The following is a 22726-nucleotide window of genomic DNA, read 5'->3' on the forward strand; positions in this document are numbered from 1 at the left end:
GCATTACTTGTTCTGCTTACTGTCCTGTTTAAGCTAGAAGCTTAATTTCACATCAGACTGCTGCTCCTGTTTGGGAACAGAACTGCGTCAATGACCCACAGGTTTTGGCAGCAGTAGATTTATTTTGATTATATAAAATTGTTTATGTTTAAGGTTATAAATGGAGTACCATGCATAAAACCTGTCAGGTGAACACTGAATTAAGTTGTCTTATCACACCTATCTAACCGTACAAAAAAATAGGAAGCCATTAAAGGGACAGTTCACCCAAAAATGAAAATCAAGGTGTTCCAAACCCGTATACATTTATTTGTTCTGCTAAACACAACGGAAGATATTTGGAAGAACATCACTATCCAGACAGATCTCATCCCCCATTGACTCCCAGAGTATTTATCTTCCTACTGTGGCATTAAATAGGGGACTAGGGGTCATTTCAATAAGGACGTTCAACCAACACTGAGTTAAGATGTGAACTCTGAGTTGTTTAAAACCGAGATGGGAAACTTTGAGTTTTTGGGTTTCAGAACAGCGTTTTTAAGTTAGTTGTGTCAACTCTATATAGAATCACCTTGAGTTAAGTGCTTGCACCACAACTACAACAAGCCATGATCAATGGAGCTCCGAAATCACGATTCACTATGGCAATGACCCTCAAAAAAAGCAAAATGGCGGCAGAATAAAAAACAGACAATGACAGAATTGTCATTTTTGAATGAACTATCCCTTTAAGAACATTAAAGTCAGTGGGTGTGTGGTTTATGTGTAGGGCACATAATATATTTTGTGTTCCACAAAATAAGGAGTCAAATACAGGGTTTGAATGACATGAGGATAAAAAATTATGACAACATTTTTACTTTGTGGTGAACAACTGTGCACCACAGCATGTTACTTTAACAACCGTTATTATATTATTTTTACTTAATCATAATTAGTATACACAAGTGCTGGATCAATTTTCAAAAGGTCTAGAAATTAAACAAAAAATAAAACCTGTGCATTGCAAATTATTTGATCATCTTTCAATATCAAGTTATATTTTAGTTACAAATACTCATCTTTACAGTATTAATATATGTATAAATAAAAATGACACAATATTTGTACAATCAGTTTTTTGTTTGACTGCTCAAATACACAAAGCTCCTTTGGATTCATTTTCAACGATTTCTTTCAGGCTCTTGCATTAGCTGTAATATCATAAACTGAAGTTATTTTTTGCTTCTAGAAGCCGCTCTAAAAACCTGTCACATTCACTTTAATGTAATGAAATACTCGTGTTTTAAAACTTTCTCAGCCGAAAAATATTATGAAGAATTTTTATTTTGGGGATGAACTATCCGTTTTAGGTCTCGAGTAATCGTGTTTCTGGCTCTTTTTTCCAGCTCATACTCTAATCTAAAATGATCATGCAATAATCCAGAAGTAGGTTTATTTTACTCATACTTTCGTCAACGATCTACTTTTCTAGCAAGTCTAAAAAGCACCACTGAAACATGGCGGCTGTTGTCTAAAGTTATACAGTTAGATAGAGTGAATTCAGAAAATGAGCATCCCATAAATGTTTACTTAATAATCTCTTACATGTAAGAATAAATGTTTTCTGTAAACATGATCGAGTTCGTGGCGAGCTCTCGTGTTTCAGCTGCTCGGTCGGTTGTTATGGAGATGCGTCACGCAGCTCTGTTGTCAGTCACCGTTAGGATCCAACAAGGACGTTTACTGTTTTCTGCGCGAGGACAAACACAGCGCGTGAAGGTAAACATTAATAACCGCTCTTCGTCATTAACAACACTTCGCCATGGTAACCGTAGCTTGTTCAAAATACCACAAATACTGCACTTATTGTCCATTAACAAATCATTCTCTACAGGCATACAGCTACTGGCACTAACTATGATAACTTGGTGAAAGAAAGTGGCTTGGTCCATCTTTTTGTGTGATTATTTACTATGGTTTTGTTAAAAGTTTTTTATATTTAGCCTACATGACGTTATTTACATGATTTCCATGACAGGGAAGTTATAATGTAGTAGAGCAGGCTATCTTAGAGTAATGGGAGTGTGGTTGAGATCTAATAGTCAATGTTCATCACAGGATTATCTCACAGGCTAACATTAACATCTGTAAATTCTTCTCAAGAAATCTGTGATCATCTCAGCATGGAGCACAAGTGGGTGAAATTACTTATATGTATTCGGCTGTGCTTGATATGAACAATGTAAAGGACTTTATTCTCTCCCTCTTTCTTTCTTTCTTTCTTTCTTTCTTTTCTTCGGGCCTGAAAACAGTACTTATGAAGCCTCGTGTTCATGGGATATGAGAGACAAGTGCACCGAGGATATTGGCCCGTTGGTCTCCAGAGAAACTCAGACTCAAAACATGGTGACTGCATTCTGTACACGTTTCTTGCTTTTTGGGATTTTTCGTGATTAATAAATAATTATCTGATCACAGTTACTTTTGCATTTGAGTTATATTAGCTTTATGTTTTTTGCATTGATCAGTTTATTCAAAGTAATTGAATCTACGTAGAGGCAGATGACATCGTTCTCTCATCTCAGTTTTGGTTTGAGATCTCAGGACTTTACCACTTTCAGTTATGATCACTGTAGTCATTGTTTCTGCTATTTACTGATATTTTACAGAATTGTCACTCTTTTTGTATAGGGACTCGCCTATTGAAGGTAATAAGTGTGCTTTTCTTATACTGCAGATGACAGTTTACAAAATGATAACAATTAATGAATAAATTGTAACAGAATTATACAAAAGAAGCATGTATTTGTAATAATTAACAAAGCCAGACAATTAAATGCTAGGATTGTAATTGTGACATTCTTGTTTGAGATGTGTGTGTGTGTGTGTGTATAATTACACTGACCAAAATTATAAATGCACACGTTTGTTTCTCTAAGATCTAAGACTTTTTCTATGTACACAAAAGGCATTTTTCTCTGAAATATTGTGAAATAAGTGTAAACTTCTCCTTCGCTGAGATAATCCACCTCACATGTGTGGCAAATCAAGATGCTGATTATTGCACAGGTGTGCCTCTGGCTGGCTACAATAAAGTTACAATATAATACAGTTTTACTGTATTGACAAGTTCCGGAAGGGGGGTTCCGAAAACCAGTCAGTATTTGGTGTGACCACCATTTGCCTCACACAGTGCTACACATCTCCTTCACATAGAGTTGATCAGGTTGTTGATAATGGCCTGTGGAATGCTGGTCCACTCCTCTTCCATGTCTTCACGAAGTTGCTGGATATTGTCAGGAACATGCTGTCCTATATGTAATATAACTTACATTTATTACGTTTAATAAAATTAATTAATATATTTAAAGTAAAACACTGCAATATACAGCATTCATTTAATCTGTTTATTCTCAAAGTAGAAAATAACTATCAACAAGAACAAACACAACTGCGTAAATGTACATTCGTTGAATTAACGGCCACTCTACTCCAGCTTATTCTAATCAGACGATTGATTTGCATGGCATCATGGGAAATATGATAGAGCGAGTGTATATCGAATGTACACTCAAAATCAGAATGCATTGTGGGTAAAAAGAAGTGAAGAAATGTAGGGAAGGAGTTGTTTACTCAGAACTCAGGACAATGCTACAAAATGGCGGACACCCGATATAGTGCACTATATAGGAGATAGGGGCCATATTCAGACACAGTTTTAGAGTGGCCTTTTATTGAGGGCAGCCTAAGTCTAATGCTGTCTAATCAGCATCTTGATATGCCACACCTGTGAGGTGAATGGATAATCTCAGCAAAGGAGAAGTGCACACTAACATAGATTTAGACAGATTTGTGAACAATATTTGAGAGAAATAGGCCTTTTGTGTACACAGAAAAAATCTTAGATCTTTGAGTTCAGCTCATGAAAAATGTGGACAAAAACAAAAGTTGTTGTGTTTATAATTTTGCTCAGTGTATATATATATGTATACATATATATACATATATATATATACTATACAGTATATACACAAACTACATATACACTATACTATAATTATAAACTTTTGTAAGTTTTTTCTTTGTTATATCATATTTTCAACTCTAGTTACTCACTGCTATCATCGTTGTGCAGAGATTTCTGTGTTGGATCACTGACCTGTCATTTTTAATCTTCAGAGGGTGCAGAAGGATCCTGGTGTATATGAAAGCTCAATGAAGTGGCTGGAGTCGAGCAGTCTGGAGAACTGTGGACTCACTCTCTCACACCTCCTCTCACTTTGCACCACGACACATATGTAAGGCTACAACCAGACACACAAAACTGTGCACACTGAGACTGACGGAATGCAACAAAACGAGAACGCTTCTGTTCAAAATAATAAAGCTGTATTCACTTGAAGTGTAGTAAATGAGCAGACTTCTTCTGACGTATGTCGTACCCTTAACAAAATTCCTCAGACAGTTTTTTGATGCAGGAAGTGTGGAGGTGAAACCAACTGGTTATATTATAATTACCTGCTGTTCTCCAAAAACAGAGACAGCTCCGAGAGACTTGTAACAGTTATTTACCCACATAGATAATATATAAAATACTGTTAAGGCTTTCATGCATAGAAATCATTCAGATCAAGTTAATTTATTACTAATGCATTATTTTTACGACAATTAAAGACCCAAATGCCCTCCATAAAACTAAACTCAAGTCACAAAAAACAACGAATTCAATCATCTTTATTAGGACCTCCAGAGTGCAGTCAAAATACTGTCGTGATTTTATTCATGATTTTTTTTTTCATGTTTTTGTGGTGACCTTGACATGTTTCGCCCAACCAGGAAGCTATAAGCTGTGTCCTCTGTGTGTCTGTTCTTGGCAGGCCTGATGGTGGATATCAGATGCACATCAGCACAGAATCACTCGCTGACTTTGAGGAACAGCTTTACATGTGCGAATCATCACTTTCACTCGTACAGTTGCTATGACGATGCTTTACCAATTTTAGCATAAGTTAATGCAGTGCATGTGATTGGGAGAATAAATGGAGAAAAGGGTGTTGATCTGTTCTCTGCAGGGCTATTGAGATGTACCATGATCAAATAAAGTGTCTCACTCAAGGAAGCAAAAAGGTAAACTGGATCTTTCTGATATACTCGCACCACAACTACAGATTGCTATCAGTCACAATGTGGAATCACTGGCATTTACAAAGTTCCTGTGGTTTTACCTGGGCTGCTGCTCATTCTGGCTCATTCAATCTTCTTTGTACCAGCTCTGAACAAATTTTGGAAACTAGAAACATCAGGAGTCAATGGTCTGAAGTGGCCCTGTCCCAAATATCACACTAGTGTGATAGTAATGTCATCATTTTGCACTGTTTGACATTTGTACGATTATTTTGTTCACAAAATGTAATTTTTGTTTATTTGGTGTGATTGGTGGTGTGATTCCTTCTGTTAGGTGTTCGGAGTGGTGAATGGATCTCGACTTGGAATACTTGTTGACACATCTGATTTAAACTGTTCTGAAGAGAGACTACCAGATCTACAGCAACATCTCTTAGTAGGATTCAGTGCTTAAGTTTTCTTGCATTATTTTGCTCATTTGAAATACACTCACCTAAAGGATTATTAGGAACACCTGTTCAATTTCTCTTTAATGCAATTATGGTGGTGGTGTTATGGTGTGGGGGATGTTTTCTTGGCACACTTTAGGCCCCTTAGTGCCAATTGGACATCGTTTAAATGCCACGGCCTACCTGAGCATTGTTTCTGACCATGTCCATCCCTTTATGACCACCATGTACCCATCCTCTGATGGCTACTTCCAGCAGGATAATGCACCATGCCACAAAGCTTGAATCATTTCAAATTGGTTTCTTGAAAATGTCAATGTGTTCACTGTACTAAAATTGCATCTCAACCCAATAGAGCATCTTTGCAAAAGGGGGTCAAACACAGTATTAGTATGGTGTTCCTAATAATCCTTTAGGTGAGTGTATAACACAACTCATGTTATGGTCATTCTTTCTTTGTTCCTCAAAGATGCTCATTGAGGAGCAGCTACACTTAAAGAAACAACTGCATCTGCTGTCTTACAGCACAGAGATCAGCAGCCTTTGGAACAAACCAGTAGAGACCTGTCCGCCGAGGTGAGTGGTGTTATACCTCTCCATCTCTCCCCGTTTAATCCAACGTTTTTTAAATAAATTAATAATTTTAAGGCGATACATTATGTGCAGTATTATTTTTATGATTCATAAAGACAGTGATTATGCAAACCTCTTTGTGCTGTTCAAATCAAGCAGTCATGTGAGAACAGTTTGTATGGATGCCAAGAATCCACAAGGGAGAATAGTTAAGTACCCTGTCAGCATTGTAAGGCCTCACAGGTGTTCGCAACATGAACACTGTTTTAGAATTAGGAAGAAACATCAGGCAGCATCACATGTTTTGGAGAAGGCAGTCCCAGAATTCATACGATGCATTCCAATTCTCATACCCCTGTCCTAAATAGATATGAAATAGAATGAGTAGGTCCCAAATCATAGTATGCTGAAATGAGTATTCTCAAAGTAGGCTCCCAAGCGCCAGAAAGAGGGGGAAAGCGACGCAGACAGTGCTTTGCACGTGTGAACGGCCCTAACATTTATATGATAATACAGTTGTCAAACACTACAAACTGCTACTTACATCTGGCTCTTTCACTCTTTCGACCTCGTCTTCTGACAATACAGCAAATCCAGCTTTCTTTATTTGAATAGACAGCAACTCTTGCATTCCTTCATATGTTTGGCAACCTCAATTAGATTGACATTGACGAGCTCATTCAAAGTATATAAATTAAACTTAATTCGGTTTCGACACAGCAAGGTACATATAAGATAATAATAAGGGTGTAAATTATTAAATGTAGGCCTATTAAATGGATTATCCATGTATTAATGGAAGCAAACTAATTGGGACTTTATTATTAAACACCTGTTTACAGATGCTTACAGATTTTTTTTTCCATTTTGTTGAAAATAAATGCCTGTATGATCTGATTTGTGATGTGAAAATGTAGGTCGGCACAAGTCGGATTTGATCTTGCATTCATATGTAGGACCAAAAGTACTTGTCAGGCATCTTCATACTACGTCACTTAAGCTACTGGCGAAGAGATGCCGTTTAAAAAAAAAAACTATCTGGGGGAGGACCCACTCATACCTGCCCATGGGTAGACCAGATCTGAGATCTGTCATCCAGTAATTTTCTACAGACAGTCATGAATAAAACTTGGATGCGGGCCCCAATCCCCTGGGCCTATTTGCACCTGCATACCCAGACGCTGCGCCACTTCATCAACTGTTCCATTAATGTGTTTTTAAAGCTCAAATTGTGATAAAACAATACTTTCCTGGTTGTTTAAGCTACAACGCATAATGGATGTCTTGTAAGGCAGGACTTCCCTTTGCTAGAGCAGCCATATTGAGTGTTGCACTTTCTCCCATCCATAATAATGAAAAGGGCAGTTTGTTAATATATTATCTTTGTTATTGTTCATTTCTAACTAGAAAATGTTACGGTTTGGAACTTTAAAATGGTTAGATTTTGGGTTGGTTCGTGGTTGGTTTTATTACTCACACGGTGCATGTAGAGATGGACTGTAAAACAAAACACTACCAGACTCTATTTAATTGAATTTTGTGTCGATTCACTATAGAGCTTGTTAATGGACGTCACACCACATTGAATGTTGGGCCATCTTGGGAAGATGGCTGCTAGAGCGTTCAATGCAGTTCTTTGTTTTTCTTGTTTGATTTGGAAATATAACTATGGTAGGTCGGTCTTGGTGTGTTAAAAAACTGCAATAGCATTACGCATAGTCGTTCAGGAAAAGCCCGTGATAATTTCCCTTTCGTTCCTCCATAAATCAAACAAAACAAGTGACGGCACATATCAAATCATTAATAGCAGTGGAGTATGATCCTCCCAAGATGGCGGCGGCACCGCAATATGCAACATAGGGCGTGACGTCAGCTTCACATTCTCTTTGGGTTGAATTCTGTTTTTTGAAGGTCATTGTTTACACTCTTTAAAATAAAGGTGCTTCCAAATGCCATAGAAGAGCCTTTTTTTGTCTAAATGGTCCCAAAAATCTTTAACATCCCAAGAACCTTTCTGCTACAAAGCTTCATCATGGCGAAAAAAGTAATGTAAGATGTTCCTTTAAAGAACCTTTGACTAAATGGTTCTTTGTGGAACCAAAAACGGACGGCATCGCTATGAAGAACCTTTCAGCAAGTGTAGAAAGGTCTCGAAACACAGCCAGTTGTTTGCGAAAAAGTGCTGATGTATTTGTTTGTTTGTTCTATATGGAATAAAATATGAATGAGTTTGGTGACATGACACATCACCTGTGTTGTTTCAGGCTCCGAGAGAGTCGTGCGTGGGTACTGCAGCTGCAGGCGGGTGGAGGCTGTGATCTCCTGCAGGCTGTGCAGAAAGTACTGATCCACTCACAGCTGGACACACTACTCATCATCCTGGCCACTCGGTGAGAGTTTGTCTCGCTTTAATGAAGCACTGTTTCTTAACTTCACTTCACCCAGCAGCCATTTCTTCTTTCACATTTCCTTAAGCCTTCATCGCTTTTCTTTAAATAGTTTGAGAACTATAATTGGCCATGTCTGAAGAGACGGTTTAAAAATGGCTGATGAAACCCATTTCCTTTCCCAGCATAATAGAGCACAGTAGAAAAAATCCCTTTCATTTTCTTCTCAAAGAAATAGATTCTTAAAAGCCTTTAAGACAGACCTAGCTCTAAGGTTGTTAGTTGAAGATATTCTATTCAATAAAAGAATCAGTGTGTGCTCTGAACATTTTTACATATTCATTTGTATATCCTGATTCCAGTGAAATAAATTTATATATATATATATATATATATATATATGTGTAAATAAAAAAAATATCTCAGACTCAGTCTATTTTCTCCTCACTTCTATTGTTGAATTCACTGTCAAGTCCTACACGTACGACAACACTAAAGTGAACTTCACCAGATTGACTGTTTCCATAGAAACCACAGAAATGGAAGCAGAAAGAACCGTTTTATGGAGTTCACACATTTTTCTGTTTGACATTCTGAAATTCTTGGTACATTTTTTTTCTTGAATATTTTGTTTTGTATAGTCATTTATTCTAGTACATGGTGCAAATAATTGTATTTAGTCATCATTCGCATTTTGTGATTGAAGAGACTGTAATCTGTGTCTACAAATGTAAGCAGAGAGCAAAATCTTCACATTTTCATCACACTTTCCCGCTGACATGACACTGTCCATTACAACTATAAGGATTTCTGAATCCATTTAGAGAAAAGCATTGGAAACATACTTACGCAACCAAGGCTATTGAACAAGTAGCCACCTTCTCTCTCTATACCTGGACTAGATCAATACACCAATTATGTGTAAACATGTTTATATGAATCAATTTCATTTTCAGCCCTGATCAGACGGTAGACATGATATGTGATTATATAGCTCAGAGCAGAATGCCGTCTGTTCACGCTGTCGCCTACAACTGCAGTAGCCCGGACGCTATCGTAAGTGTAAACTTCACTTTATTTAATGTGATTATCAAAGTTACGTTTACCATCAATGTCACTGATTGACTGATTTTCTCTCAGGAGACTGTGAAGCGAATGGCAGCAGTTACTGGGGGGAAATATCATTTATTCTCTGCCGCTCTGGTATGCGTGAATATTCAAACTAACATTTAGAATGAATGTGAACACATTCACGTGAACCGTTTCACATATTTAATTCTCTCATTGACAAACGTGTACTGTTCAGACCACAGTTAAAGTCCCAGTGAAATAAATAATGTAAATGCCTATTTTTTTATGAAATATCGCAGCGTTTATTGTACATAGTTTATCAATGAAGGTCAGTTAAAATCTGAAAATGCACTTCCTTCCTGTAATGACTACTCATGTCACATGACTTATGTTAGACAGCTTGGGTGGAGCATCTGTTAACTCCTCCCCTTCAACTGTCAGTCCGCTGCCAGTTCCATTTCAAAATGCAACGGCTATTTTTATACATCCAATCAAAACACAGAGTAAGACGAAAGCCCTGCCCACTATTTTTCTCATTACAAATTCAATTTCACTCGGAAATGCATCAAAATACGGAAGTAAAAACTATCACAACTTCCGGTTCACGGGGACTTTAAATGTATGATTCCTATTACACAAGATAAACATTAGTGGAATGTTATTGTGGTTTCTGACTGTATTTCATAACGTTTCCATTTGTTTGTACACTAGGGTGTAATAGACAGCAGTACAGATGTGGAGATGCTCTGGACAGAGATCAAAACTGCCCGAGATATACTTACCCATATTCACAGCATGCGTCAGGGTCGATTCCAAGGCATACCGGTCACTGTACAGTCAGAGGTGATGATATATTTCAGAATCACAACAAAAATACTTCACTTGAACAGAAATGTAAGGTTTTGTTAATGATAATCTGATATTTCTTTATTAATGCTTGGTGCTAAAGAACACCAGTGACCACTGCCATAGCATTGTGATGGCAGGAATGGTTGAATAGTTCTGGACTGAACGTCACTTTTTTTCTCGTTTCAGATCTTCATGAGTTTGAACAGTCTCACTCTTTCTGAGTCCTCTCCTGTTCCATGTTCTGTCAGTGCACTGCTGTATATCCAACTCACAGACCCTAAAGCCATCAGCTCTAGAGAATGGCTAAATATAAATGGACTGAAGGGTAACATTGCCTTTATCGATCTGTGATGACAGAATCAGATTTAGAAAATCATACATCCATACACATTGCATCTTGACTAACTGTTGTGTGCATGCAGCTCAGAAGCTGGACCTGTATCAGCTGCTGGCTTCTAATGCCTATTCTCCACAAAGGACATTTGTGCCAATCCTAGGAAAGACTGTTTCTTCTACAGTTCATGAGGTGATGTTGATCTTCTCAAGCAATTCTCAAGTCTTGATAAACTGTGGAACTGACACTTGTGTTTGTTCACAGCGGGTCATGGTGCAGTTTGAGTGGTGGGATGGAACAGTGAAGAATTTGCATGTTGATCTTCCATCATTACAAAAGTACCAGGTATGAATCATTCACTTTTAATCGCTGCTGTTTGGAGGTTCTGCGGCTCTCACCAGTGTGATTTCTCATGTACTTTAGTGATATTTGACATTTTAAATGTCCTGTTTCATTAAAATCACTTTCAGCAGGGGAATACTCCACCCAAAAATGAAAAGTCTCATTGTTTAATCACCCTCGAGTCGTTCCAAACCTATACAAATGTCTTTGTTCTGTTGAACACGAAGGAAGATATTTGTAAAAATGTAAGCAACTCATATTTCTAGTACATCGCTGAGTGCCTTAGTAGGAAAAAAATTGTATAATTTTTTTGTTCTGTTGAACACAGAATGAGATATTTTGAAGAATGTAGGAAATTAAACAGGGCACTTTTGGGGCACTTTTGACCAACAATTTCATAATATCTTTCTTCGTGTTCAACAGATCAAACACACTTATACAGGTTTGGAACAATGTGAGGGTGAGTAAGTGATGACAGAATTTTCTCTTTAATCGCTTTAATTCTTTGTAAAAAGATACCGACACAGAGCCCAAGCATGTGTTCCTCCCGTTTCTTAAATCTGGTGCTGTTTCATTTGAATGTTTTCCTCTGTTTTGTCCTTCATGTGATGTGGAGACGAAGCTCAGTACTGCTGTTCGTCTGTTTGAGAAGAGAGTTTATTATCTGAATAGGACAGGCAGCTTGCAGATATGGGGGACTGTATGTGAACAGAGGTAAGGACTCTTCACCTAACGTCAGCATCTTTAATTGTTGAAGTCTGAGGTTGGTGGATGTGGCCATGTCTTTCAGGGGATGGGTGTTGAAGTGCCAGAGACTCCATGGCCCTACTGACTTACAGTAAATGTAATTTGTATATTGGAGCCCTAGAAGTGACAATTTATTCTCATTTAACTGAACAAAACGGTGTGTAGTGAAAAATTAGTATTCATATTTTGGTGCATGAAGACTGTAAACTTCATTGTGTTCATCATCTGAAGGTTAAGTGTTACCTCTTTAAGGTACATTAGAAAACCATCTGATTAAAATCTCATAGTCATGGACTAAAAGCCAAAGTCACACTCTGTGGTGTTTTTTATGAGTGTCTTAGCTGCTATCTCTCTGTCTGTCAGGGTGCAGGTTCTTCTGGACATGTCTGGGTTGAGTGTCCACTATCAGCTCCACATCCAGCATGCTCTCCGGCTCCTGCTACAGGAACAGCTTGCTAATAAACACAGCTTCAATGTCACTGTGTAGGTCAAACACAAAACCGGTTATGATCTACTTTGTGATTATGTCTTTATCTCTCAAGGATATTCTATATTTTTATGTGTTTAATACTAAGATAAAATGTAAATTATGTTATTGGAATAGCATGCAATTACCATAGTACAGGCATATGGTATCACTGAGTATACGGCAGTCAGTCACATGATTTGAACTGTAACCTCATTAGTTTGATGAACATTATCAGTCTGTTGTTGAATGAATACAGTATATTTGTTCTATTGGACCACAGACGTGACCGTCTATTGAACGTTTGGGTATTATAATTCCTGTTACGTAACTTTAAAACAATATGTAGCAAGTGTGTTGCAAGCTGACTTTCAGAGACATGAATCTCAGTCACTTTATTAATGCAACTTGATTATTTGCACAATGACAAGACAGTCTTTACAATTCAAAAGAAAATTTACGTTAGAAGATTATAAAAGTTGTTATATTGTGATACAAGTAAATGTACCAATTTGATGTTCATCCTTTATAGATTGGGCATATTAATATTGTTATCATTTTATCCGGTATTCAGACCAGTTCATGATTTACAGGAAGATATGCAATCATCAAATTTACCTTTTGGTGTGTCTTGTTAATGATCTTGTTAATGTGGTTATCACAGTTTTGGATCAGATGTTAAGTCATGGCAAGAGAAGATGGTTCCCACCACTCATGAAAACCTGCAAGCTGTTTGGCAGTAAGAGATCTGCTGTACTTCCTGTGACTTCTTTACTTTTTCTATTGTTTTTCTAAGCCAAGCATCATAGTCATTTGACATGAAACGGAATGAAAACAGGAAAATAATCCAAAAATTTACATTAAAGAAAGAACTTTAATTTTACAGAACCAAGTCATATTTACATTAAAATGTATTATAAGTGCAGAAATTATTAGATGTTAAATATTAAATAAATGAAAACTATTTGATAAATCACAAAGGAATTTCTTGTACTGCCTTAATACACTAAAATATAACAGATTAATGTCAATTTAAAAGGTCCCGTGTATAAAATTTAGCGGTATCTAGAGGTTATGCATCATAATTGGTGCTAACTCAACCTCTCCCTTTTTAAGGACTACGGTGTATGACACAGAACAAAGATGTGGTCACGTTTCCGTTTTTTTCCGAAGGAGATAACTTATTTACGTAACACGCTCTCTATCAGTTTGTCTGTTTGGGGCTTCTGTAGAAACAACATGGTGAATTCCATCTAAGGGGACCCGTGGTGTATAGATAGAAATAACTCATTCTAAGGTAATAAAAACATAACGCTTTATTATGTAAGCTCTTTATACAGCTCTCACACCACAAAATTATTATGTACAGCATATTAAATTGTATTTTTGTCAATAGATCTTCCAGAAAATGACACATTAGATCTTTAAATGAAAACATCACAGTACAGCTTGACAATATGAGGGAATGTACAAAAAAGCATAAAGAAAAAGTAAAAGTAAAAGCTTAATATTATGTAGTTTCTCTTTTTCTTTAGTAGAATCATATGTGAACTGGACATGTTTTCATTTGATTGGATGAACCAAAGGACCTGTAAAAAAACATGTAAAAACTAATCAAACCATGTCACTAATAACAAAGCCAGCCCTCTTCTTACTTATTAACTCAACCTTCAACTCAACTTTATTTATATAGCGCTTTTTACCATTTTCATTGTTACAAAGCAGCTGTACATGAGACACATTGAATACAAGTATGAATTCTAAAGCAGCCCCCCCCGGCCAGGCAGATAGTGCAAAACATTATGCAAACGGTGGTGAGGAACCCAAAACTCCCATCGAGAAAAAAAACCTCAGGAGAACCCAGGCCCAACCATGGGATTCCAGTTCCCCTCTGGCAAAAGCTGCTGCCTCTGCACAAGCTCAACAGTGCTTGCACAACAGGCTTAATAAAATATAAAAATTAAGGATTTAAGATTATCATTAACAATCTAATAGCATTTGAAATGTTGTAGGAAAAACAAAGTTGTCGCGTCCTTTATCCAGCTCTATCCTCTTAGCTCTTGTCAGGTCACCGCTTCCCATTCTCAGCTCTGCCATCAGGTCTGGGCATGAATTGATTAAGCCATAAGCTGTTCAATCTACTCCAATGAACTGTTTTCCAAGTTTAATTGAAAGCAGAAAATGGATGCAACCTGTCTGTACTGGTGTTGCATCTTGTCTGTGTCTGTAGTTTAATTGATGGGATTTGTTTGTAGTAGATTCTCTTGAGATGCGTGTGTTTCTTTCTTCAGATGGATTCAGGGAATGGAGTGTGCCGGGGGTCGTAATACTCAGACTGCTCTGCGGCATGTTCTAAGAGAGGAACCATATGGAGAATTCACAATGACTCAAGGAGTTTATTTACTCACCACTGGAATGCCAGATCAAGATATGGTTGGTCTTTTTTTTAAACCGGAAACCAAAGGCTCTGTCCCAAAAGATTCACTTATGTTTCTAATCCACCCGTGAAGATCACAACACTGCAGAATGTCCAATTTGACCCAATATGAGAAATCAGCTCAAATCCTTTTCACATTCAATACTATTATTTGCATGTTGATTTAATATAAAAGCACTAATTTAGCATCCTTACCAAAAGTGACTTTGTCACTCTCTGCTGCCCTCTACTGTTTATATCTGAAAGATGCAAATGTGTCATTTTTCCAGTCATTCACTTTAGTAATCACACTGTTTTGTCTAATTCTAAGGTAGCTATCACTGCTTATGTGTCTGAGCACTGCCGCACTGCAAACTTCAATCTCCATGTGTGTCTCTTCACCGGAGAGGAAAAAACTCTCTGTTGCCCTCCGTCCTCTTACTCTACCCAAACTGACACTGCCCGGGCTCTGCGTGACCTGGCACATGCTGGCAACGGGCGCTTTCTTTGGTTGACTGAGACAGGTGAGAAGAGGTTGAGATGAGTAATAAGTAATAACAACATTACTTGAATATAAAAATAAGATACCGGAGTCTCAATAAAACTTATCTGAATCCTGATGTTTTAAAAATGACTTAATTTTTTAACAATTCTACAATTTTAACAATTCATAAAGTGGTATGTGTGTAAGAGTGCAATTTTTGAATTTATTTTGTCTAGTATTTGTTTAAGCAATGTTTAGTTTTATTCTGACTTTAAAATGATAGAAATCTTTCTGCCTTCTCTGGAACAGTGTGTTTCAACCCAGTATTTTAACAGACCATTTAACAGATTACTTTATAATTTTGTTATGTTCTGTTGAACACAAAAGAAGATATTTTGAAGAATGTTGAAAAGCAAACAGTTCTGGGGCACTTCCATTTTCATTTTTTCTACTATGGCATTTAATGGGGTCCAAGAACTGTTTGGTTACAAGCATTCCCTCAAATCTGTGATCAACTGAAACTGAAACAGATTTGGAACGACTAGAGAGTGAGTAATTCAAGACAGAATTTTCATTTTCGGGTGAAATATCCCTTTGATATATACATTTCCGATATTTGGAGATTACTTCTTTCTTTGTTGACATTGGTGTAACTCTTTGCCGTTGTGTCATGTGTATAGCACATGGCGTGTAAGTCTGGTGAGACTTGCGACAGGAAGTCTTGGGTTTGTGTGTTTGTGTGTGCTTGGTGGAAAATATGAGCCTATGCCTCGTCTTTCCCCGCAGGTATTGTGGAGAGTGATGACATCCAGGTCCTTATCGAAGAAATGGAGATGGCTGCTAATTATTGTCAGAAGGTGAGATCAGAGAAGTCTGTTTGTGACGCTAACGTGACCTGTACCTGACCTGAGTCCTCAATGTCTAAATCATTCATGAGAAACCAAAGTTTAAAGCTGATCTACAAGAAATGATCTGTAGTGGATGTTAAGAACAGCTCATCCAGTTTGCTGTGAAATGTAACATCAAGAAAAGCAACTTCACCAAGCAGCTTTGGATTCGAACAGCATTTAACATCAACTTTAAATGAATTGAAGCTGATGTTTTTTATATCGGTATTGTTCATGTTCTCCATACAGTGTTCTGAGTTAGTGGACTGTCTGATGCAGAAGAGCTCCCGTAGAGGATCAGGAAAGAGCCGCTTTCAGGAGACGAGCACCCTGTCCATCAAACCCAAGATCTCGACCCGCAGCGCAAAACTATCTCCTCCTAGACCCACAAAACTCAGTGTTGCCAGACTGGTCAGATCATTCTCTAAATGCAAACATCTGTCTTTTTTACGCATGATAGCCCTGCAAAAAGTTAATTTGGGTTCATTTAAAGGGGTCATATGTTTTTCTTTGCCTTTGGTGTGTTATAAGTTGCCCATGCATGTATAAGACCAGTAAAATTGTGGGAACAAAAGATGAATTCTATCTAGAAGCGAATGCTCACCCAGACCTGCCTGAAACGCCTCGTGTAACCACACCCCCACAAATCTAATCAGTTTCTGATATGATTTGACTAAGACCACCCAAATGTATACACAAGTAAGATGGTGTATCTGTCAGTACAGTTGCTTTGGAACCTGACGATCCAAATATGGTAAGAAGCGTTAAATTTCCGTCACACGCTTGCAGTATTCCACCAATCACTGTGCACTGGTTAACTGGCCAATCATAGCACACCACGCTTTTCAGAGCCATGAGCTTTGTAAAAAATCTGCACGTTTCAGAGAGGCAGAGCTAATGTGAACTAATTCTGGAATAGTTAAAGATGTCTTCTCAATGATGATGTTTGATGTGAACAGGAGAACAGGCAGAAGATCAGGTCAGCGCAGAATAGACTGACGTGGAGGCCGAGCAGTTCTAAAGCTGATATCCCAGCAGGTTTGATGCTTTACAAACATCCACAGTGTCATTATTACACATCCATTTCACAGGCCGGGAATAAGAACATGACCCCCATCAGCGGGGTTCCCATTCAGAGAGCATTTCAGTTTCTAGATTTATCCCAGCTCTCACATTGAGTATTATGTGTGAGACATGCAGTACATTTCATTTGTATTTTCAGACTTTTTATGGTCTTATTTTAGTCCATTTGGCTGATAGCAGCATGCCATCAACCCCATCAAGTTCTGCCCATCAGAGGAGAAGCAAAGTATCTCAGTCGGTCTTCTACATGGAAGATGGCAACTTAGGTTAATAGCGATAGATGCCCCTATGTTTTCGTATTTGATTCATGATTCATATGCAAAAATTAGTCCACCCCATTTCTACATCAAATTGTGACATACAGTACTGATTGTCTTACGTTAGGTGTTGTCTTCAAGAAATATCCAAAACCAAAAAGTGTCCGAAGATCTATCGCAGCCATTAAACTGCCAAAACATGAAGAGCTCTGTTCAACTAAACAGGTATGAACCGTCCATCTCAGTCATCACACTACTGTATGTCCGCTTGACAAAATCTTTTTTCTGGTTTGTTTTTGTAGTGGCTGAAAAGATTTGGTTTCAAGAATCTGAAGCTGGACCTTGAGAAAATGCTGTCTAGACCTGAATGCTCTCATCCTGACAATCTGGTGCCATCTGTCCAAAAGAGAGTGTCTGCTAAATACTGTGCCATTTTCCCCAGCGTCCAAATAAACGTAAGGACGGTTCACACCAGTGATATCGTACAGACAGTATGATATGTGCTAAATATGTCTTTATGTTTATCACAGGGGATTGTGAAACATTTGCATCTAACTCCAGCTGAGTTAAAACAGTATCTGTCAGAGACTGAGAAACTGATGCAGCGCTACACTCAGAGAATGAAGTGGTTACTGACAGGTAAATCACATGATTCATTACAAATGTATTATAGGCAGCACCTATATGTGAGTTATGCTCAAACAGCTATACTACTCGCTAACTTAATTTAAAGAAATAAAATTCCATCTGACATCCCCTTTAAAAGGCTTTTATAAGATTACTTTTGACCACATTTAAAGGGAGCATTCTAAAGCAATCCCAGAATGCACTGTGACATACTTAAACTAGATTCTGAGCAAAAGAAGAGAAATGTTTTGCAAAAAACAGAATAAAAAAATCACATTTTATATTACTTTGTTTGAGTTATTATTACTTAATCAAAATAGCCCAGTTGCAGTTTGATTGAAATGCACAATACAAAACAAGATGTTTTATTTGATCTAATCTAATTTGATCTAATCTGTATCTAGTTATCTAATTACCTCTCACGCTAACCCTAATCTACTCAATACAATAACAACAAATATTTATAATTAACATTTAAATGGACTATTCCACTCTTTGTGTTATATTTGTCTTTTTTTAGTTTTGTGTATTCTTTCTACTATATTACGTGTTAGCTTCTCTGTTAAGATCTTTATTTCAACATTCTGACTTATAAAAGCCCAAATGTGTTTCTATCTGTGAAGGCAGCAGGTGTATGTTTGGAGCAGTGCTGGAGAAGACCGTTTGTGTTCTCCTGGATGTGTCTGGATCTATGGCCTCCTTTCTTCCTGAGCTCCAGAAAGGACTGGCTTTGCTGATCTGGGACCAGCTGCATGCAAACAGCGTGAGGTACATTTATTGTATTCTAGATGGCGAAATAGTTAAATAATATACCTTGTGATTCTTATGCATTTGCACTGCGACTACTTTTTCCAGCTGTTGAACAATGATTTCAATGATTTCAACCAATGATTTTATGTAGAAAAAGGGTTTTCACAGACGGGTCATTGTAATTAAAAATTATTAAGCATTTTACTATAAGGTATTATTTTGTTCTATTTGTTTCTTTTAAATCATTATTTGTATGCACTATGCACTGTAAGCAGTGTTTTTTTTACTTTGTTGTCGTTTTTTACTTTGTTGCTTTATCTTTTTAGTGAAACATTTGATTAACAATTTATACAAAAGTGAAACAAAAATGTAGTGACAATAACTGAATGACAATACTCTGTTGTACATTATGAATGTTATGTTGTACTCTCTTATGACTGCTGCATACTTTACAAGTCAGTTGTTACTGCAATAACAAAAGGCATGTAAAGGATGTGCCTCCTGGATATCAAAGAGCTTTGAGAGACCTTATGCAAAAAACATTCCTGTGTGTCCTGTGTGTGTGTCAGGTTTAATATGTTGGTGTTCTCTGGTGAGGTGCGTCTGTGGCAGTCCGGACTGGTTCAGTCGACTACGGATCTGTGTAAGGATGCTGTACAGTGGTTGAATCAGCTCAGTACACACGGAGGATCCTGCACCCTTCAAGCACTGCAGGTACCTTCAACTCATACTGCACTGCATCATGGGAATGAGTGAGTTACTACATCATGACATTAATGATTTTTTACTGACATCTGCTTCACACATTTTGCGGTATATACTTGTTTTTTGCAGACTGGGTGTGGTTTTGAAGATCCTGTGGCTCTGTATCTGATCAGTGATGGAAGGTCAGACTCCAGCCATAGTCTGATACTGAGAGAGATAGACACAATGAGACAAGAGAAAAGCCTCACTATTCACACCATCGCAGTCAACTCTCATGACAGGTGATGATGCTGCATGTCTGTGTTGCACACTGCACCTAAATCTCTTTTTTTTCATGTTTATAATTTTTTTATCATGATCAGAGCATGCTGTGAATTCCTAAAGTGCCTGGCCCATAGAACAGCCGGTCGGTTCCATCAGGCTCCAGACAACACAGATGCTGATATTCTCAAACATCTGTCAGCTCTGCACTCCAAAGTATGTATATGCTGTTGTTTGGTGACTTTAAGGGGGTGAACATGTTTTAAACATGGTTATGGTTTCAAATAAAGGATTCAGTACTTCCAAAATGTGAAGGAGATGATCTAAGGAGACTAGCCGTGGAGATTGAAAAGCTGACGTTTTTCCAGAAACAAGCCAAAACTTTCAGGTTTGTGATGTCCTGAAGGGGAACAAAAAAATTCTTACGTGGTTAATATTACATATTATTATGCACATAGACGGATGGGCAACCATTTGAAATCAATTTGAATACGTTTTTTCTTATGGATAACCACTGCTTTTTGCAATTGGGGACTGACGTTTGTGTTTTTTTTTTAGGGAAACTATTGTGGCGTGTAGAAACCTGGAGGATTCATAAGCACCGATCTCCTGTTCTGTTCAGTTCACTACAACTTTAACTATACTATCAAAGGCTTGAAGAACTTTTAATAAATGAAATAAATTCTTTGATGGGCTTTTCTCATAGACAAACCAGATCTGGTCATATTAAAGGTATATACACTTCAATTAACAAAGGTTCTATAATTCTGATATCTTAATTATTTTTATTTTATATCAGTAATCTACCATTTGAAATAAAACGTTTGCTTTCATATTTCATTTAGTGTTTTCTCTGTTATTCATAGACAGCAAGGTTACTGTTAGTGTTGTACTGCATTTAGGCCTGGATCATAAAACATTGAAAACATTGGTTGAGAAATACATCTAAATACATAAAAAAACAATAACATCTGTGTGTTTCGTCATTCACAGTGCATATTACTGAGTACTGTGTATACATACAAATGGAAGCAGATGTGTAAAATACAGTTTGGAAAATAATGACAGTCTAAGTGAAATATTATCCATGTGTTGAGGTTTAAATGCTAAAACTATCTGTCCATTCTTGTCCATTCTTTGTTAAAGACGTGACATAAACTTTACTCTGTGTACTGACTGTTTACTGACATCTGTTGGATCATTTATGTATTGCATCAAATTAGTCTGTTCCAAATTCCTTTCATACAGTACACCACCCCCCCCTGATATATAAAAAGTTGATTATTTCTGCACACACAAACATTTTAATTTTGGTCATAAATATTGTATTTTTATTATATTTTAAAATATATAATGATTTGTATATTTATGCAATAAGACAAAATACAACTAAGTTAATAGAAGATACAATAATAGTAGATACAACGGGAGTGACATAATGTAAAGCAATGAAACCATGGAGCTGTATAAGGCAGTATTGGCTGGTGTATTGTGGTTCGCATGTTGTCGGTGTTTTACAGTAGAGGGCTCAGGTGGAGCACAGCTGAATTGACAGGTGTAGAACATTGAAGCCCTGAAGAGGAATTACCTGCTGGACCATCAGCTACTGGAAATAACACAGCAACAGGTACAAAATAACTTAATAACTTCTCCGTTTCTAATAATAAAAAACATAGAAGTGCAATGAAAGATAAATTAGGGGGTCTTTTTTTATGACCCATCCTGACCACTTGTTTACAGCCTACAACACATTTTATTCAATCCAAAACGTTTTGCATGTTTTTACTTTTAGGAGTGTGAGGTATTCTGATGATAAAGTGTGTGTTGGTAAAGCACTTAAATGTATTATTCATAACTAGCGCATTTGCTATAAATAAATAAATAAATACTACAATTACAGGAAACTATATTTAAGTTAAATGGTTTTAGACTTGCACCTTTATTTCAACTTTACACGTTTGGTTTTTGAACCTAATAATTCAGCCTGCTGGGTCTCAAATATCACATTATCACAGGGTAATGTCAACATTAAAACCCAACCACCATCCACTAACACTTACAGTCTAAGATCGTTTGACTCCTTACATTCCGAGGAGAATAAAAGGAATACAGAACAGTACAGTATCATTAAAAACTGCTTTGTCTCGGCATCGAAGCGTTTTTAAAAACCCACTTATTGTCATTTAGGAGCATTGTGTCTTATTGGTCATTATAGTCTGACTCCTTTTGTTTTGTTTTCTAAAATGTTAGAAACTCGTAGGGGATTCTTGGAATCTTCTTATGGGATCTTTATTATAATTTTTTAAGAAATTGAAATTCCTTTACGCATGTTTGACTTGTTAGGAATGTGTCAGCAATGTATATGTTCTCATTTCATACGTTCTTATTTTTGAGGAAGTGCTGCAGAGTATGCCTAAGTTTTCATCTTCCTTTGGGTAGAAGCTCTTGCTTCATTAGAGTTTTTCAATCTTAAAATAAGGGAACACATTCTTGTCTTGTTTCTTTAAAGATACACATTTTATAAAATATGTTATATTTTAATCTAGTTATGATGTTAAAGGAATAGTTCACCCAAAAGTGAAAATCATTCTCTGTGTTCAACCAAACAAAGAAATCCCTGTAAGTAATAGTCAGACAGGTTGTTTCATACACTCTTAAAAAAAGGTTTCTGTTTCACAAAAGGTTCTTTGTGGTGAAACAAGGTTCTTCAGGTTATAAAAAGGATAGAAAGAGATGGTTCTTTGTGGAACCAAAAATGGTTATTCTATGGCATAGCTGTGAAGAACCTTTTAAGCGCCTTCATTTTTTAGAGTGTAGGCATTAAGTAAATGTAAGTTAAAGTTAAAAAAGAATTGAAATTGAGAGAAATTTGTGTTCTTGTGCCACAGGACAGGGAGCAGTTCTTTTTTTAAAGTGACTGCACAGTGAGTAA

The 22726-nt window shown here is 37.0% G+C and overlaps 1 protein-coding gene across 12 annotated transcripts; it reads left to right on the forward strand.

The window, feature by feature from the left end:
* Positions 1-1413: 1413 nt before the first annotated feature.
* On the forward strand, positions 1414-21394 carry vwa3a (von Willebrand factor A domain containing 3A). 12 transcript variants are annotated; one of them, XM_056751697.1, is made up of 35 exons: positions 1414-1428; positions 1595-1761; positions 2101-2176; positions 2295-2388; positions 2652-2690; positions 4162-4280; positions 4860-4928; positions 5055-5109; positions 5441-5542; positions 6025-6131; positions 8393-8518; positions 9472-9571; positions 9656-9718; positions 10298-10429; positions 10622-10760; positions 10858-10961; positions 11034-11114; positions 11728-11825; positions 12222-12341; positions 12989-13063; positions 14616-14757; positions 15072-15264; positions 16011-16081; positions 16361-16522; positions 17071-17149; positions 17356-17460; positions 17579-17676; positions 17754-17906; positions 17982-18090; positions 18702-18846; positions 19398-19542; positions 19663-19814; positions 19896-20010; positions 20085-20182; positions 20353-20634. In XM_056751697.1, exons 3-35 carry the CDS (start codon positions 2166-2168, stop codon positions 20390-20392), a joined length of 3441 nt encoding a protein of 1146 aa, XP_056607675.1. In that variant the 5' UTR covers positions 1414-1428; positions 1595-1761; positions 2101-2165; the 3' UTR covers positions 20393-20634. The 12 variants fall into 12 exon arrangements, 11 of the variants coding, with proteins under 11 accessions (XP_056607675.1, XP_056607679.1, XP_056607678.1 ...); XM_056751701.1 differs by lacking the exon at positions 1414-1428 and having other exon boundaries at positions 1494-1761; positions 2674-2690; XM_056751700.1 differs by lacking the exon at positions 1414-1428 and having other exon boundaries at positions 1494-1761; positions 2146-2176.
* Positions 21395-22726: the final 1332 nt, after the last annotated feature.

Source organism: Triplophysa dalaica, chromosome 7 (genome assembly GCF_015846415.1).
Source record: "Triplophysa dalaica isolate WHDGS20190420 chromosome 7, ASM1584641v1, whole genome shotgun sequence".
Classification (NCBI taxonomy): domain Eukaryota; kingdom Metazoa; phylum Chordata; class Actinopteri; order Cypriniformes; family Nemacheilidae; genus Triplophysa; species Triplophysa dalaica.

Bases quoted from the DNA above. Each gene is read 5' to 3' on its own strand.
- vwa3a (XM_056751696.1), top strand. From the start codon at position 2,088: ATGTTCATCACAGGATTATCTCACAGGCTAACATTAACATCTGTAAAT. The intron at 2,177-2,294 runs GTGGGTGAAATT...GCCTGAAAACAG, and splicing joins CATCTCAGCATGGAGCACAA to TACTTATGAAGCCTCGTGTT. The intron at 5,110-5,440 runs GTAAACTGGATC...TCCTTCTGTTAG, and splicing joins TCACTCAAGGAAGCAAAAAG to GTGTTCGGAGTGGTGAATGG.